The 18,241-nt window shown below is 32.3% G+C and overlaps 1 protein-coding gene across 3 annotated transcripts in view; it reads right to left on the bottom strand.

Annotated features, from left to right (window-relative positions):
• The window catches only part of EEA1 (early endosome antigen 1), a 157,162-nt gene that overhangs the window by 97,775 nt on the left and 41,146 nt on the right, over nucleotides 1–18,241 (bottom strand). For all 3 annotated transcript variants that reach the window (XM_046646282.1, XM_046646281.1, XM_046646283.1), the window contains 7 exons: nucleotides 18,088–18,142; nucleotides 17,936–18,001; nucleotides 15,996–16,035; nucleotides 14,963–15,076; nucleotides 14,193–14,314; nucleotides 13,117–13,272; nucleotides 7,132–7,248 (listed from right to left, as the gene is read on the bottom strand). In XM_046646282.1, coding sequence (XP_046502238.1) covers nucleotides 7,132–7,248; nucleotides 13,117–13,272; nucleotides 14,193–14,314; nucleotides 14,963–15,076; nucleotides 15,996–16,035; nucleotides 17,936–18,001; nucleotides 18,088–18,142 — 670 coding nt within the window. The remainder of the gene's footprint in view (nucleotides 1–7,131; nucleotides 7,249–13,116; nucleotides 13,273–14,192; nucleotides 14,315–14,962; nucleotides 15,077–15,995; nucleotides 16,036–17,935; nucleotides 18,002–18,087; nucleotides 18,143–18,241) is intronic.

The raw sequence follows: 18,241 nt of genomic DNA, 5'->3' as shown, positions 1-18,241 counted from the left end.
TAGCATCAGAACTGAGTTAAACTGTAGGACAGCCAGCTGGTGTCACAGAAGTGTTGATGTGTGGAACACCCACACGTCTGTGTCAGAAGTGAAGCTGTAGCAGAATATTGAGAGCAGATGAGACACAGGAGGAGTGTTTTTCTTTTACAAAAAGACAATATCAACAGTAAAAAGCCAACCAAAGAAATGAGAGAAAATAGCTGTAAACCATATATCTGCTAAGGGATTAACACATCCAAAACATAAAGAACCACAACTCACCAACAAAAAATAAACAACTCAATTAAAATTATATGTCTAAGAAGCAAATGAAAAGATGCTCTACATCCTAATCATTAGACATGTAAATTAACCAGGATGAGATATCACCTTACATTCATTAGGATGGCTAAAAAAAAGCAGAAAATAAATGTTGGCAAGAATGTGGAAAAATTGTAGAATCCCGGTGTACAATTTTTGAGAACGTAAAAGGATACAGCTACTATGGTGATCTCCTCAGAATGGTGAGTAGTATGGTGATTTTATCAAAAAGAATGAGAACAGAATCACCATATGATCCAGCAATTCTACATATGGGTATATACCCAAAAGAATTGAAAGCAGGGTCTCCAAGAGATTTCTGTATACCAATGAACACAGGAGCACTATTCATAATAGGAAAAAGATGGAAGCAATCGACATCAACATATGAATAGATAATATGATATACACATACAACAGAATATTATTCAGCCTTAAAGGAAGGAAATTCTGGAGCCACCTGGGTGGTGCAGTGATTAAGCTTGCATGTTCCACTTCAGCAGCCCAGGGTTCACCAGTTCAGATGCCAGGTGCAGACCTACACATTGCTTGTCAAGCCATGCTGTGGCAGGCATCCCACATATAAAGTAGAGGAAGACAGGCTCGGATGTTAGCTCAGGGCCAGTCTTCCTCAGCAAAAAGAGGAAGATTGGTGGCAGGTGTTAGCACAGGGTTAATCTTCCTCAAAAAAAACAAAAAAGAAAGGAAATTCTGACATATGCTACAACATGGGTGAACCTTGAAGATATTTGCTATGTGAAATAAACCAGGCACAAAAAGACAAATACTGTAAACTTAAATGATTTAACTTAGAACAGTAAATTCATAGATATAGAAAGTAGAATGGTGGGGGGAGGGGAAGGCAGTGAATGGGGAGCTGCTTAATGAGTACAGAGTTTCAGTGCTGCAAGATGAAAAAAGTTCCCGAAATTGGTGGCATACCATTGTGAATATACTTAACACTAAAAAAAAAATACACAGCTGGCAGCAGCCCACTTACGCATGCAAATGCCCATGCGGCAGTGGCAGTGGTGCACTGGGGTCCCTGACCTGTGACAGTTGGTGGAGCAGCAGCAGCCTGATCCACACAACTGCAAGCAGACAGGAGGGGAGACCAAGCCCTGAGGGTGACGCACCCTCCAGACCAACTCCACCAGCAGCAGGAACTGCACACAAGTCCCTGGGTCTCCAGGCCCTCAACAGCAACAGCAAACCTGTGAAACCAGCACCCCTGGTGATGAAACCAGCACCCCCAGACAACTGGGGAACAGCAGCGCAAGTGGTGCACAGGACAACAGCATCCAAGCCTGCAGACAGCCAGTGGAGGAATATGAGACCCAGGTTACAAGAACCACAGTAACCAAAGCCGTACACAAACAAAAAAATGGTGATTACTACCACAAATGTGCCAGCAGAGGATCAATTCATCAAACACCATGAAGAACTACAGTAACACAGCAGAACAGAAGGAAAATGATAACTCTCCAGAAATCAAACTTGAAATCACAGAAGATTACAATATAACTAACAGAGAATTCAAAAGTTCTGTCATAAAGAAACTCAATGAGTTACAAGAAACTCATACAGTTCAATGAACTCAGGGATAAAATTAATGAAGAGAAGGAATATCTCACCAAAGAGAATGAAGCTGTAAAAAGAAAACAAATTCTGGAATATGAAGAAAGTAATTAATGAGATAAAAAATAATGCATAAAGCATTAAAAATAGAGTAGACCTTATGAAGGAGAGAATTAGCAAGAGCTTATTCAACAAAATAATAGCTGAGAACTTCCTAAACCTGGGGAAAGAACTGGATATGCAAGTACACAAAGCTAATAGAACTCCTAATTACATTAATGCAAAAAGACATTCTTCAAGGCATATGATATTCAAACTGTCAAAAGTCAATTACAAAGAAAAAATATTAAGGGCAGCAAGACAGAAGAAAATAACCTACAAAGGAACCCACCAACAGGCTTTTGGAGAATTTCTCAGCAGAAATCTTATAAGGTAAGAGGGAGTGGAATGACATATTCACAATACTGAAAGACAAAAACTGTCAGCCAAGAATACCCTACCCAGCAAAATTATCCTTCAGGTATGACGGAGAAATAAAAACTTTCCCAGACAAACAAAAACTGAGTAAATTCATTGCCAACAGACCTGCCCTACAAGAAATGTTGAAGGGAGCCCTCCTACATGAAACAAAAAGGTAAAGGTTTACAAAGCTTTGAGCAAGGAGATAAACAAAAAATCAGGAAAATGCAGCTCTCTATCAGAATACATTAGCAAACACTTAATTATAACATAAAGGATAAAGGGAAAGAAAGCATCAAAAATAACTATAAACACTTCAATTTGGTCACAAATTCACTATACGAAAAGGAGTAACTTGTAACAACAAAAAAATAGAAGAGGAAGAGGAGTGGGATAGAACCTGCATAGGCTAATGGAGAAAAGATGCTATCAGAAAAAGGATTATCTCATCAAGATCTTTTATACAAGATCTTTTGTACAAAATATATGAGATCTTTTCTACAAACCTCATAGTAACCACAGAACAAATAATCAGAGCAGAGTCACATCTCATAAATAAAGAGAAAACTAAGAAGATGATCAAAGAAAATCACTAAACTTAAATGGCAGTCAGAAATACAATGAAAAAGAAACAATGGAAATATAGAACAACTGGAAAACAAAAGATAAAATGCCTGTATTAAGCCATCATATACCAATAACCACTCTAAATGTAAATGGCTTGAATTCACCAATCAAAAGATACAGACTGGCCAGATGAAGTAAAAAACAAGACCCAACAATACCAACAATATGCTGCCTCTGAGAAACACATGTCAGCTCTAAAGACAAATACAGACTCAGAGCAAAGGGATGGAAGATGATACTCAAAGCAAATGGCATGCAAAAGAAAGTAGTGTAGCAATACTTATATCAACAAAGCAGACTTCAAGAAAAAAGATAATGAGAGGAAAAGAGGGGAATTATATAATGATAAAATGGACATTCCACCAAGAAGACATAACATTTACTAATACATATGTACCTGACAGGAGCACCAAAGTATATAAAGCAACTTTAAATAGAACTAAATGGAGAAACTGCCAGCAACACAATAGTAAGGAACCTTAACACCTCAGTAGGTCAATGGATAGATCATCCAGACAGAAAGACACAGTGACCATAAATGAAACACTAGACCAGATGGGCTTAATTCCATACAAAAACAGCAGAATATATATTCTCCTCTAGTACACATAAAACATTCTCAAAGACAGACCATACGTTGGCAGAACAGGCAAGCTTCAATAAATTTAAGAAGACTGAAATCACTTCAAGTGTCTTGTCGGACCACAAAGCAATAAAACTAGACACCAACTACAAGAAAAAAGCTAGGAAAGTCACAAATATGTGGAGACTAAACAGCATGCTACTGAAAAACCACAGGATCAATGAAGAAATCAAAACATATCTGGAGACAAATGAAAATGAAAACACAACATACCAACTCTTATGGGATGCAGAAAAAGTGGTACTAAGAGGGAAATTTATAGCAATACAGGCCTACCTCAAGAAACAAGAAAAATCTCAAATAAATAAGCTTACCCTATCCCTAAACAAACTAGAAAAACATACAAGACCCAAAGGCAACAGAAAGAAGGAAACAATAAAAATCAAAGCAGAAATAAATGAAACAGAGACTAAGAAAATGAAAGAATCAATGAAAATAAGAGCTAGTTCTTTGAGAAGATAAACAATATTGATAAACCCTTAGCCAGACTCAATAAGAAAAAAAAGAAGACTCAAATAAATAAAATCAGAAACGAAAAAGAAGAAATTACAATAGACACCACAGAAATACAAAGGATTATAAAAGAATATTATGAAAAGCTATACACCAACAAATGGTATAACCTACAAGAAATGGATAAATTCTTAGAATCATACAACCTCCCAAAACTGAATCAGGAAGGAATAGAGAATCTAAATAGACCAATCACAAGCAAAGAGATTAAAACAATAACCAAAAACCTCACAAAAAACAAACGCCCAGGACCAGACAGCTTTTCTGATGAATTCTACCAAACACTCAAAGAAGATTTAATTCTTATTTTTTTCAAATTATTCCCAAAAGTTGAAGAGGATGGGAAGTTTCCTAACTCATTTTAAGGCTGACATTTACCCTGACACCAAAACCAGGGAAGGACAACACAAAAAAGAAAAATTACAGGCCAATATCACTGATGAACATAGATGCAAAAATCCTCAACAAAATATTAGCAAACACAATACAGAAATACATTGAAAGGATCATACATCACAATCAAGTGAAATTTATTCCAAGGATGCAGGGATGGTTCAACATTCACAAATCAATGTGATACACCACATTAACAAAATTATGAATAAAAATCACAAGATCATCTCAGTAGATTCAGAGAAAGCATTTGACAGGATCCAATATTCATTTACGATAAAAAAAAAAAAAAACTCAACAAAATGGGTATAGAAGGAAAGTACCTCAACATAATAAAGGCCATACATGACAAACCCACAGCCAACATCATACTTAATGGTGAAAACTGAAAGCCATCCCTCTGAGCACAAACACAAGACAAGGGTGCCCATTCCCACCACTCTTACTCAACACAATACTGGAAGTTTTAGCCAGAGCACTTAGGCAAGAAAAAGAAATAAAAGGGATCCAAACTGGAAGGAAGAAGCAAAACTCTGCTTGCAGATGACATCATTCCATATATAGAAAACCCTACAGAATCCACCAGAAAACTATTAGAAATAATCAATAACTATAGCAAAGTTGCAGGATACAAAAGCAACATACAAAAATCAGTTGCATTTCTATACACTAACAATAAACTAGCAGAAAGAGAAGTCTAAAATACAATCCCGTTTACAACCATAACAAAAAGAATAAAATACCTAGGAATAAATTTAACCAAGGAAGAGGTGAAAGACCTATACACTGAAAACTATAAGACATTATTGAAAGAAATCAAAGAATACATAAAGAAATGGAAAGATATTCCATGTTCATGGATTGGAAGACTATACATAGTTAAAATGTCCATGTTACCTAAAGCAATCTACAAATTCAATGCAATCCCAATCAGAATCCCAATGACATTCTTCAGAGAAATAAAACAAAGAATCCTAAAACTTATACGGAATGACAGAAGACCACAAATAGCCAAAGCAATCCTGAGAAAAAAAGAACAAAGCTGTAGCTATCACACTCTCTAACTTCAAAATATACTACAAAGCTATAGCAATCAAAACATCCTGGTACTGGCACAAAAAAAGACACATAGACCAACAGAAGAGAACAGACAGCTCAGAAATAAACCCATGCATATATGGTCAATTAATTTTTAACAAAGGAGCCAAGAACATAGAGAAAGGAAAGTCTCTTCAATAAATGGTGTTGGGAAAACTGGACAGCCACATGCAAAAGAATCAAAGTAGATCATTATCTTACACCATTCACAAAAATTAACTCAAAGTGGATTAAAGACTTGAAGGTAAGACCTGAAACTATAAAAGTCCTAGAAGAAAACATAGGCAGTACACTCATTGACATCAGTCTTAGCAGTATCTTTTCAAATACTGTTTCTACTCAGACAAGGGAAAAAAAGAAAAAATAAACAAACCAGACTACGTCAGACTAAAAACCTCCTGCAAGGTAAAGGAAATCAGGTACAAAACAAAAAGAACCTAACAACTGGGAGAAAGTATCTGGGAATCATATATCCTACAAGAGGTTAATCTCCAAAATATATAAAGAACTCATAAAGCTAAAAAACAAAAAAACAAACAACCGTATCAAAAAATGAGCAGAGGATATGAACAGACAATTTTCCAAAGAAGATATACAGATGGCCAACAGGCACATGAAAAGATGTTCAGCATCACTAATTACTAGGGAAATGCAAATCAAAACTACAATGAAATATCACTTCACACCCATCAGAACGGCTATAACTAACAAGATAAAAAAATAACAAATGTTGGAGACAACGTGGAGAAAAGGGAACCCTCACACACTGCTGGTGGAAAAGCAAACTGGTGCAGCTACCATGAAAAACAGTATGGAGATTTCTCAAAAAGTTAAAAATATAAATACCATATGATCCAGCTATCCCTCTACTGGATATTTATTCCAAAGAACATGAAATCAACAATTCAAAAAGATTTACGAGTGTTTATGTTCATCACAGCATTATGCACAATAACCAAGATGTGGAAGCAACCCAAGTGCCCATCAATGAATGAATGCATAAAGAAGATATGGTATACATATATATATATACACACACACACACGCACACACAATGGAATACTACTCAACCATGAAAAAAGACAAAATCATGCCATTTGTGACAACACAGATGGACCTTGAGGGTATTAGGGTAAGCAAAATATGTCAGATATAGAAAGGCAAATACCATATGATTTCACTCATATGTGGAAGGTGAACAAATACATGGATAAGGAGAACAGATTAGTAGTTATTAGAGGGGAAGGGAGGGGGGAGTGAAAGTGGTAAGGGGCACATATGTACGGTGATGGATAAAAACTAGACTATTGGTGGTGAACACGATGCAGTTTATATAGAAACTGAAATATAATGATGTACACCTGAAATTTTCACAATGTTATAAGCCAACATAACCTCAATTAAAAAAAAAAACAGAATAAGTCACAATGTACTGTGCCAATATAAAAATAACATATGCAAGTTAAAATTTAAGAGATATAAAATCAATTCACTGCTATACGGAGTTTTTAAATTCTCACCTGATTTTTTTGTGTTAATTCATTAACTAAACTTTTAAGTTTTTGTAGTTCCTGCACATATACAGCAACTTCCTGAGGGCCTTTGGCAAGTTCACTCCTTAGCTGGCTTATTGTAGCCTAAAAAAAAAATTAGAGAAACTAAAATGAAAAAGGAAATGAAAGCATCCAAAGGTTTTAAGGTTACATAGATTTTTGTCATTACTATTGTTGTTAAATTGAAATAATCCTTGGAAGTTTCAACTTGGTTCTTTATCCTACCACTCCTACTGCCACCCCACCTTTTTAACTGAAAACCAATTTTTAAAATTTATCCGAAATGCACAACTTCATTTAATAATAGATGAAATGAAAAGAGGACATCCTACTTCATGTGTCTGAAGTAAGCATCAAACTGCAAACTTGAATTTACTGGCTTTGAACATCTGTACTTTGATCCTCCTGAATTTAGAGAAAGTATGCAAGTTATGCCTACAATTCTCCCAATTTCTACAGCACAGCCTTTTCTTTTTACATTAAAAATGTGATAAATGCAAACAGAAAACAGAAAATCACCTTTGAAAGGTGGTGAATCATCTTTCTGAAAGTAACAGAAAGTATTTGGCCAAAGAAGTTACCAAATGGATTAAAAGTCAATTAAAAGAGGTTTAAAAAATGTTTTTAGGAATGACAGTATGTCTGACATATGTTCATGGCCTGACCTTTTAAGGAAAACATTCACGTAAATGAAGCAATTCTGATAAGATTGAAAGGTGATCTGTCACATTACTTTATAGTTACACCTTATACAGGGTGTCTCGTTATAACACATAACAACAGATATATATTTATGATATATACATCACTTACTTCAAAGAAGGAAATGTTTAAACATTCATGTATTTTCAACTGTGTTTAAGCTAAAGGCATAACCAACACCGTCTTAAACTGATCATGTAAACGTGACATGGACACAGGTATTAGTTCATTTCAAATTGCTATTTGTAACTTTGAATCTCAGTAACGTTATGGATGTTAATAGAAACATTAGGAATAATTCGGCTATTTTAAATTACTATGTTTTAATCATATAGCACAAAAGAAAATAAATTATCATATTTAAATCCCTACCTGTAAATATCTTATCAAAGGATTTAGCAGAGTATCCAGCACATAATAAACAGAAATAACAGTATATATTAAAAGGCAAATTCTGAGTAAATTTCCTTACTATACCATGATTCCACATTGAGATTTATAAGATGTAGTAAGTCAAGTGTAACATCTATTAGTATCTATCCTGCTGATAAATTCCAACATGTAGAAGAAACTACACAAGGAAAAACGCAAAGCAAATACGTCCAAAAATGTCTTGTTATATTTTATAACTTTTATATATGTTCTAATAAATGATTTTATAATGTTAACACCTAAAGAACTGGACATTAGATATATCATTTATCCTTTGTACACAAAATATGTATATATTTTAAAACCAGAATCTCTAAATGATAAAAGCATGCATTTAAAATTTTTCAATCTACTTAAGGCTGAAAAAAGAACGATATGGGAAGAGTATTCACCAAAAGGTAGACTTTAGTTATGGGGAAGGGGAGGGAGGGGAGTGAATTACAGGCAGCTTTCACTTTCTCTATTGCATATTATGTATCATTTTAATCTTTTGCAATGATCTTGTATTATGTTTATATTTGGGAAAAATAAAGATAAAAGAAAGACAAAATTTTAAAGCAAATAAATATACTCCCTCTTCAGATATCACTATGGGTGAAATTCAAACAAAGGCGGCTCTCTGCTCTAGCCACACTGACTTTCTTCATTACTGAACAGGCCAAGCTCACCTGGGTCTTGAAGGCTTTAGCACCTGCACTCCCTCTTGCTAGGAATGCCTGCTCCCAATTCTTCATCCTGATTCTTGCTCACCTCATTTTTCTCATACATGTCCTCCTTGAGGAGACCCTCCCTGACCATTCTATCTAAAATTGTCCCACATTATCGCCAGCTACACTACTGCCCACCCCTCCTGCTTTATTTTTCTTTATAGCACGAAGCATTAACTGACTTTCTATCATGATTTGGTTCACTTATACATTGGTTGGCTTCCACAAAGGAATATAAGCTTTATGAGAGCAGGCACTCTGTCTTAGCAACATCTTAAAAGACCTGCTGACACTAAGGCATTCAACAAACCCTTGTTAAATAAATGAGCGAGTCTATCTCCAAGCAGTTAATAGATATTTGTTCCTAAGGAAACAGTATATCAGACCCTAAAAAGTAGTTGGCATTTCCTTGAAACCATGCTACTGAATTCAAGATTGAATTTTTACTAAAAACTTTAAATTACAAATAATTAAGGAAAGATATTTTGAGCAAACCATCCTGCTACTGCTTTAGAATTTTAATTATTGTCCTAATTAATAGTCTACTCTTCCTAGTAAATAGTCTTTTAAAGATGGTTGAAACTTTGCATAATAAAACAAAAATGAGCATATCTTTGAAGTTCTGAGATTGCCTTAAGACACAAAATTGCCATATGACAACAGAAGGTGCTATATTAAAAGTATTACTAATATTACATTATAAAGCCTCCCCAAAACACATTACCTCAAGTTTAAGCATCTCCATTAGAAGGCAGAAAAAAAATAATAAAATGATGGATGAAAGGTGGAAGACAAGAGTGAAAAAGTACACAATGACCACACAATAAAAATGTCCAAACATACTGCTAAATCTGAACTCTAATATTAGCATACTTTTAAGAGATACTTTCATATTCTCTTTAATAACTATGCAAGAGTGTAATCATACTTACCCTATATATTTATAAACATTTCAGCTTTTCAAACTGGGATTCCTATGAGTTTATTTGGAATACAAATGAAATTCTTAAAAAATCATTTTCATTAAAGACCACACCAAATATACAATGATTACAGCTTTGATATCTCCAATAATGTAGATTTCTAGAAAAAATATTTTTTTAACCTTTAAATCCTCAATTTCTGATGTATAAAATAGCTAATTATATATAAAGTACTTTCAAATGCTTTAGAATGAGTTTTCTACATGCCTTCTAAAATATCTAGACACCCCAAAAAAAGTCAGTAAATTCCTAAGATATATATATTTAATAAAGTAATGGAACATAGGCATATTTAACAGTATACACCAGATTACCTATCTTCAGCCTCAAATAGAAATACCAAATAAACTGTTCCATTTTTAGCTTCTTTAATTCCTTTTACAGCATTTTGTTCCTAATGCCAATATTTAGGTTCAGTAAAGCAGTAACACATAAAATAAAATTTTTTTCTATTAAGTTCTTCTAAGTGCTATAAGTAACCAACACACTTCACTGAGAATAAACAGAATTGACTTTTAATAAATAAAATATATTCAACATATTTAAAAAGCAGAAGCTAAAAACAGTTATAAACAAATGAGATGATGTATTTATGTAGCACTTTTTTTTCATATGGAAATGGTATGAGGCACAACTCAAAAGTATTTTAAGTTATACTCAACACAAATATTACAACATACAATATGGCAAAATATAAAATGCAATAATAAATATTAGATCAAGATTAATAGCACCAATTAACTCATAAGGCAATCATCAGACCACCTTAAATGGGAGATAACATGACACAGAAAGACACAAGTTTTGCATAAGACCTGGGTTCCAATCCTAGCTTCTTTAGGTATACGGCTTGAACAAGTTATTTAACCTCATTGAGCCTCAGATTCCTTACATATAAAACAAACCTAACTTCAAGGGTTAAAAAAACAAATTAGACCACATATTTAAAGTGTCTAACATAGTATCCAAAACCTAGTGATGCTCAAAAAGAGACTGTTTTCAATAATAATATTATTCTGACTCTTTACTACCATTTCCCAAAGTTGTTCAAAGTATTTCAACATAATCAGAGGTCTCTATCACTACATATCTATTAACTAACTAAGTAGGGAGTAAATATTATCCATGTTTTACTAAAAATATAATCAAATGTTAAATCATCACTCAGCAAGAATAAATCTCTTTATTTTAAAATGCAATTCAAAACGTGAAAAGATAAATTTTATGAAAACTTGAAAGAAGTTAAGATGTGAAGAATGGATTTCTAACCTATTTTTCTTCTTTCCCAGAAACACCTTTTCTAGAGAAAAAAAAAAAAAACACTGTTTCCTACAATAACCTCTGTTGACAGGAGGACAATGTGGGAAGACACTAAATAGATTCACTCGAAATTTATAACTTTAGTTAACTTTCTCATCATAAATAACCTCTTCGCATTACTTATAAAGATATTTTAGTCTACATAGACAAAAACAAATTTATAAAATTCATCCATATTAAACTTAGAGTAATTCTTAAATATTACTCAGATTTTCCCACACATTTTCCCCCAAAATGCAAATAAATACACAAATCTCTTCTCATTGTTCAAAGTCTATTCGTGTAACAAGTATATGTACAATTCTATAATTCTCGGCTGGAAAAGGTCAGAGACGACTGCACTTTAAAATAGATACATTCTGTGATTCAATTTTAGTCACCATCTGACATTTGTTTTGAAATTTCAAAAAACATTAAAGAAATTTTTTAATCAAAAGAGTATAATTTTTTTAAATTGAGAAATACTAGTAGGCATGCAGATTTAATGAAAAGTAATTCTTACTGAAGCACAGGAATAAATGACTGGATTCACCCAGGCTCACGTATTTCTACTTTAGCATTATCTGAATAGGAATTTTCCTCATGAGACTTCTTTGATTCACCCTGTCCTTGATTATACAGTAGGAGCTCTTAACTGGCTTCAATAAGTTCATGAACTCTCTGAAATTGTTTGAAAAACTGTGGGATTATTGGCTACAAAGATCACTTTTGAAAAATTTGCACCTGAACTTCATAAATGTGAAGTCTGAAGTGTGAAGTATCAGAAAGCCTCACACGCCTATGTATACTATATCATAAACTCTCACCATTCCCCCACTGATAAGATAGAGGAGGAAGGAAAATAGAGGATGACATGGGTTATCTGTAATAGTTATACTTCATAGCTCACCAATATGTTGCTAATTATGAATAGAGTGGCTTTAGATCACCAGCTTAAAAACTCTAAGAGATGCAAACTGAAATGTCACTATAACTTAACTTTTTAAACTGAAAATATGAAAAACAGAAGGCAGCATCACAAGAGGAAGCTTAAGAATGACAAATAATAGTCACCATAACAAAATATCTCCTGTAGAACAATAAAAAGGACATGGGCTAGTATTTGCAAGCAAATATACTTTTACATATCCTAGAGTTTGTCATATGCTGACATAACTATATAAGGGATTTACAGCCCACAGTCATGTCATGTAAGAAATGGTAGAAGGAACTGAGAATGTTTACTCTGGAAAAGAAAAAACTCAAGAGTAAATATGAACAGTCTTCAAATATCTCAACTGTATAATTTATTCTGTGTAATTCCTGAGGAGAATTGGAACCGGTACATGTAAATTACAGGACTAGATGATGTTTAAGATTTCTTTCAACAACGTAATTCAATAATTGATAAACGAAAAACAAGCTTACTAGAAAATAAGTCTTTCGTAAATATTTTCTCTAAACAACATTAGTATTAAAATTGTAGAAAATGAAATTATACTTCCTTTACCCCTATCAAACTGAGATAAACTCAGTTACCACTTATTAACTAGCCTGGAGTAAATTTAACTGTAAATCTCTCTCCACAATATACATCACTTATTAAATAGAACAAGATTCTCTAAGAGTCTAGCTTCATAAAGCAAAAACAAAAAATATTGACTATTAGACTATACTGACTATATAATAATATTACTCAGAGCAAAAGAAAGAAAGGCAAATACTATTTTGACAAGACACTCAGAAAAATCTCAAATTCTGGCTTCAGTCAACAGTATACACTAAACAAGTTAACCTCGATCACATTTAAGTGCAGTGAACTTCATTACCTCGGAGTTAGCAGACTCTGCTTGTAACTTTTTGCACTCATCTTTGAGTTTTTCAGATTCTCTCTCTCGTTCCAAGGTCATGTTGTCCATCAGTGTTTGAACTTGGACCAGTTCTTTCTTTAGCACAGCAACATCTTCTATACCAGGTCTCTGAAGCTGTGAAGCAACACATTTTAATTAAAAATTACAGCGAAAAACTAAAATAATACACAATTTTTAAATGGTTTCACTACAAAGAAAACAAAATGAAAACCATCTATAATATCAATTACTGGACTCCAAATATCAAACACTGATATCCTTCCCCCAACAAGCCTCTCCTCTTCCCACTCTATCTCATATTTAATAGCGTTACCACTCAAGGTGGAAAACAGCAAATTTACAATTATCCTTAGTGCTTCATTTGCTTTCCTTTCCTTCACAAACTACAGCCATTGGTCATAACAGTCACTAGATAAATGCTACATTCCTTCATTTTCTATCCTAAAAAACTAGTAATAAAAATGAAGGTGCAGATGTAAGCATAATTAGGGTTTGCTGCAGGCTGAATGTAGTTGATTGATTTATTTATATATTTACTGAGTGCTAAATAAAGGACAGAAAGGAATCAAGGACGGTTCCAAGGTTGTTAAGCCTGGGAAGAGAGTTGAAGAAGTATGGCACCAATGACAGACATACAGTTATGGAGGAAATATGTTGACTTGATTTTATACTTGTTGAATTTGAAATGAAAGCTAGCAATGCAAACAGAAGTATCCTAAAAGCAGACGTATTTATAAAAGAAAGTGCAAGAGAAGGTCAGGATCAGAGATGCAGATACGGAAACTACTGAAAAGACAGATGATATTAAGATAGAAACAACAAAAACATTGAAGGTAATAAATGTATCATAAAATTCCATTTTTATTTAAAAATATCATACATACAATATATGTAGGTGGTAGAAATATAAAAAACTTTTTATTTCCTCCATTTTACTCAAGCTATACTTTTAAAACTTTTTTATCAAAGTAAGTGTTTCATTTTTAGTTTGGAAAATTATAAAAGTACATTCCAACAAATGGTTTCTAAATTACCAGTTCGGTCTTCAGATCTTGAATTACAGCTGCTGCTTTGTTTAATTCTTCTGTCAGATGTGTCACCTTTTGATCAGCAGCTTCTCGAAGACTCTTTTCTTCATCATATTTTGACTTTATATCTAATTAAGGATAGTTATATAAATATTACTTTCATGACATTAACTCTAGGGAAGGACAGTTTTGTAAATTCCTGTATATTATAGGGCATATCTATGTATCACTCTAATTCAAATTCCCATTCCTTAGATAACCATAAATATATACAATAAAATTATAGTACTTCTGATTACATTAAATAATGAACTTAAAATAATCAAATGTTTTCATCTACATAAATTCCACACAACACTAAGTTATTAATTAGCATTTTAATATATACTAAATCACATATAATATTTTGCCTAAAAGCATGTAGTTAAAAAATACTATGTAATTGATAGCATAACCAAATGTTAAATCTACACTACATTATTTTACTTCTTCAAAATGTTACTTGTTAATCTTTAAGCATACCCCAAAAGAAAATTCATCTTCTCTAAAATTCAAGAAGAATTCTACGGAGAAAACCAGTCCTTTGAAGGGAGGAGGTGGGAGGACAAACAAAATAATTTATATAGCAACTCGATTATCATTAGATTCCAATAATCACCATCACAGTCTATAACAAATGCTTTGTCACACTAAAATATGAAGTTTATTTCTAGGATATATAATGGCAAAAAGATAACGAGATTGACTTATTGGCTAAAAATTGAGATTCAATTTACCTGCAATTTCAGTAGCAAGTTGGGCTGCTTTCTGTTCAAATAAGTCTTTCATTTGCTTAATATTAAAATTTTCTGTTTGGGCTTCTTCTAATTTTTGTTCCAAAGACTGTAGTTCTACAAAAAAAATATAGTAGTTATTCAAATACAATGTTAATTATATTTCCTAAATTGTTATTATTTATATCATGATCTTTGTAATAGTTAAAGACAATCAACATGAGTCTACTATCCAATTATATGTAGAATATCTTCACACTTCAAGAATTAAGCATCCCTGATTCATTTAAGGCACAAGTCATAATTTACAAACATATAAAACAAATGAAAGGAATATTTAGCATCACACTCAAATAATCTATAAATATTTGTTTAATGATTATTTTGATTTCACAATTCACAGTTATTTTCATATATCAGCCAACTGACCAACAAGGAATATATTCTGCTCCTGTGATAAAATTTGCTATAATGCAAAATGAAATTAGACATAGTTTAAACCAATCAAGCTCTTAAATTTAAAAAAAGAACCAATTAAAATATGTAGTCTAGTCCTAACACTTCATTCTTATAAAGAAAAAAGATTTCAGAGGGAAATTAAATAGAAGAGCTAATCTCAAAATATAATTTTGATCATTCATTGAGCATTTCTCCAGTTACAGTCAGTTACAAAGCTGCTAGTTTCATCATTTTATTTCAAGACAAAAAGAGAATATCACTCTTTAATATAGACTTAACTTTTCATTAAACAATCATATTAATGTAATATTCCAGAAGTTTATTTATAACTTCAGAATATAATGAACTAAGAAAATACTAAGATTTCTGCTGATCTGATTAAACTATGAACTTCACAGGTAACAAGCACTCTAAACCTAGAATATGACTGTTATCTTCACTGTTTTAGAGCTATACAGTACAGAAAAACCACAAAACAAAATTCACATAGCAGGCATCAGAGGAGAGAAAAAAAATTAAAAAGGATGATAAAGAAGAAAAAGAAAAATGAAAAAATATCAGCTTTAAATAAAGTTACCTGCTGATGAATCAGCCACCAATCCATCAGGTTTAGACTCCTCAATGAAAACAAAAGACATAAACAAATACATTAAAAGGAAAAGACAAAACTGTTACAATTAACAATGTGAAAAAAATCTGTGAAAGCCACATTCTGTCAAGCAAGCAGCAAGATTTTGATGAAAATTAAATTTTCACTTGCTCACATTCTTCCAGATCTCTATGGTACCACTAGGCAGATTGGCATAATGATAGAACCATACCTCACTGGTTCTAAGAATTTTTTTAGGTTAACATATATTAAATTATTATGGGTCTTGAAATAGATGGCAACTTGAATTCCATAAGTTCAGTTATAAATAAATAATATAAATTATTATAATTATAAATAATAGATTCTACAGCAAATACTTAAGTCAGAAGGCAAGATTCAATCCTATGATATTTGAAAATCTGCATAAGCTAAAATATGCCATGGAACTATCTCTACTAAAAAATTTGGCTTTAAAAGGATAAATTTTTAATTCAGGATTATAAACCATCTGTAAAAGAAGCACAAATAAAGTATATATTCAATAAGGTTTAATTTATCACATGCATTAGGAACAAAATAATATACTGCCTAGTCATTATTTCCACATTTTAAAGAATCATACATATCTGAAAGAGTTTAACAAGGCATCTGAGAGTATGCCTGACTTTTTATTTTCCTATACATTAGATTAGACATATGGATTGCTAAGAATCATCATAATTTAAAATACATTTTCCCCCAAGGGAAGTTCCCTACCAAGACAATTTTATCTTGCACTGTGGAGAATTTATTTAATTTATTAAATATGAAATAGTCATCCCAAATGGTAAACAACTTCCTCTCTGTTTTCAGGTACAGAAAATAATATAGCCCATGTTTAATCAGTTGTTAACAGCATCTATGTAAAACATGAGTAAACGAACACCAAGTATTTTAGATTACTAAAAACCTCTTTAATGCATCCTCAACTATAGAAGTCGAGTAGTAAAATAAGACTGATCTCTTGTTATCCATTTATTTGTTTTTCTTTTCTAGTCCAAATGACAATTTTAGGTAAAAAGGCAGAAAGACTTAGTGAGAGTCCTATTACATTAAGATAATGTACAAAGGGATCACTAATTATTTTAGAAAAATATTAGAACTATTGTTGAAGGGTATCCACTTTATTCTTACAAATGAAAACTATATAAGGATTTGGTAAAATTCATTATTCTATGATTCTTTACATAAGTTTAGCATAAAAATCAATATAATTTGCTTATAAAAACCATAACTGGTTAAGACATTTATCTAGAAAATACATTAAACTATAAAGAATATAAGACACCAAAAGAATTTCATGCCAAAATAACCACTTTTGATATTACAGTGATTTTCTTATTTTCTATGTATCATTTTTATGTAAAGTTGTATAGTAGATATATGTGTGTGGGTAAATATAAATATTTATATTGTTTTTTAAAACCTAATATGGTTAATACAACAGTTTTCCCATTTTTTCAAACAATCTTCACTAATATAAACTATAAACAGCTAATAACAGTTCTCTCCCTACTAATAGACATTTTAGTGATTTCCAATTTGTCACAAACACAAATGCTTTGAAGTGTTTCACTACTGTTTGAATCTATATTTTTTAACTATTTAGGTATATTGCAGAAACTAGAATAACGTAGCCTGGTATAAAAAAACAATCCACATGTAACTGATTGTTAACGAAGCATCTTTAAGAAGTTACATCTTAGCTTCCCATATATTTGTTTGTATTCATTAGAAACTGCAAAGGATACACACTGTACACTATTAAACACAGAGAAATAGGAAGTTATATCAGGCTACCTGCTTACAAAAAAGTATTATGCTTAATTTTCAAAAATGAAAATAAACAATGAATAAACACACTTCAAGTATTTAAAAACAATTACTTGCTGCTGCAGCCCTTGATATTTTTCTAATTCTTTCTTTAATTCCTCTGAATACCATTTTTCTTCCTAAGGAAACAAAAAGGATTTTTAATTGGTAAATTTTAAAAGATGTATTAACTAAAAATAAACACATATAATAATTTTATTTTTACCTTAAGTGAAGCCTGCAGGTCTTGGACCTCTTGTCTGAGTAGTGTTATATCATCTCTAAACATAAATTGGGGAAAAAAGGAATTAATGGCTAATATTGTTTAAGAACCCAGTCTCAACAAATCATGGCTAGTGACTGTACACTAATATGCCGGT

This window comes from Equus quagga, chromosome 19 (genome assembly GCF_021613505.1).
Source record: "Equus quagga isolate Etosha38 chromosome 19, UCLA_HA_Equagga_1.0, whole genome shotgun sequence".
Taxonomy (NCBI): Eukaryota; Metazoa; Chordata; class Mammalia; order Perissodactyla; family Equidae; genus Equus; species Equus quagga.
This window is presented reverse-complemented; position numbering and strand designations above follow the sequence as displayed.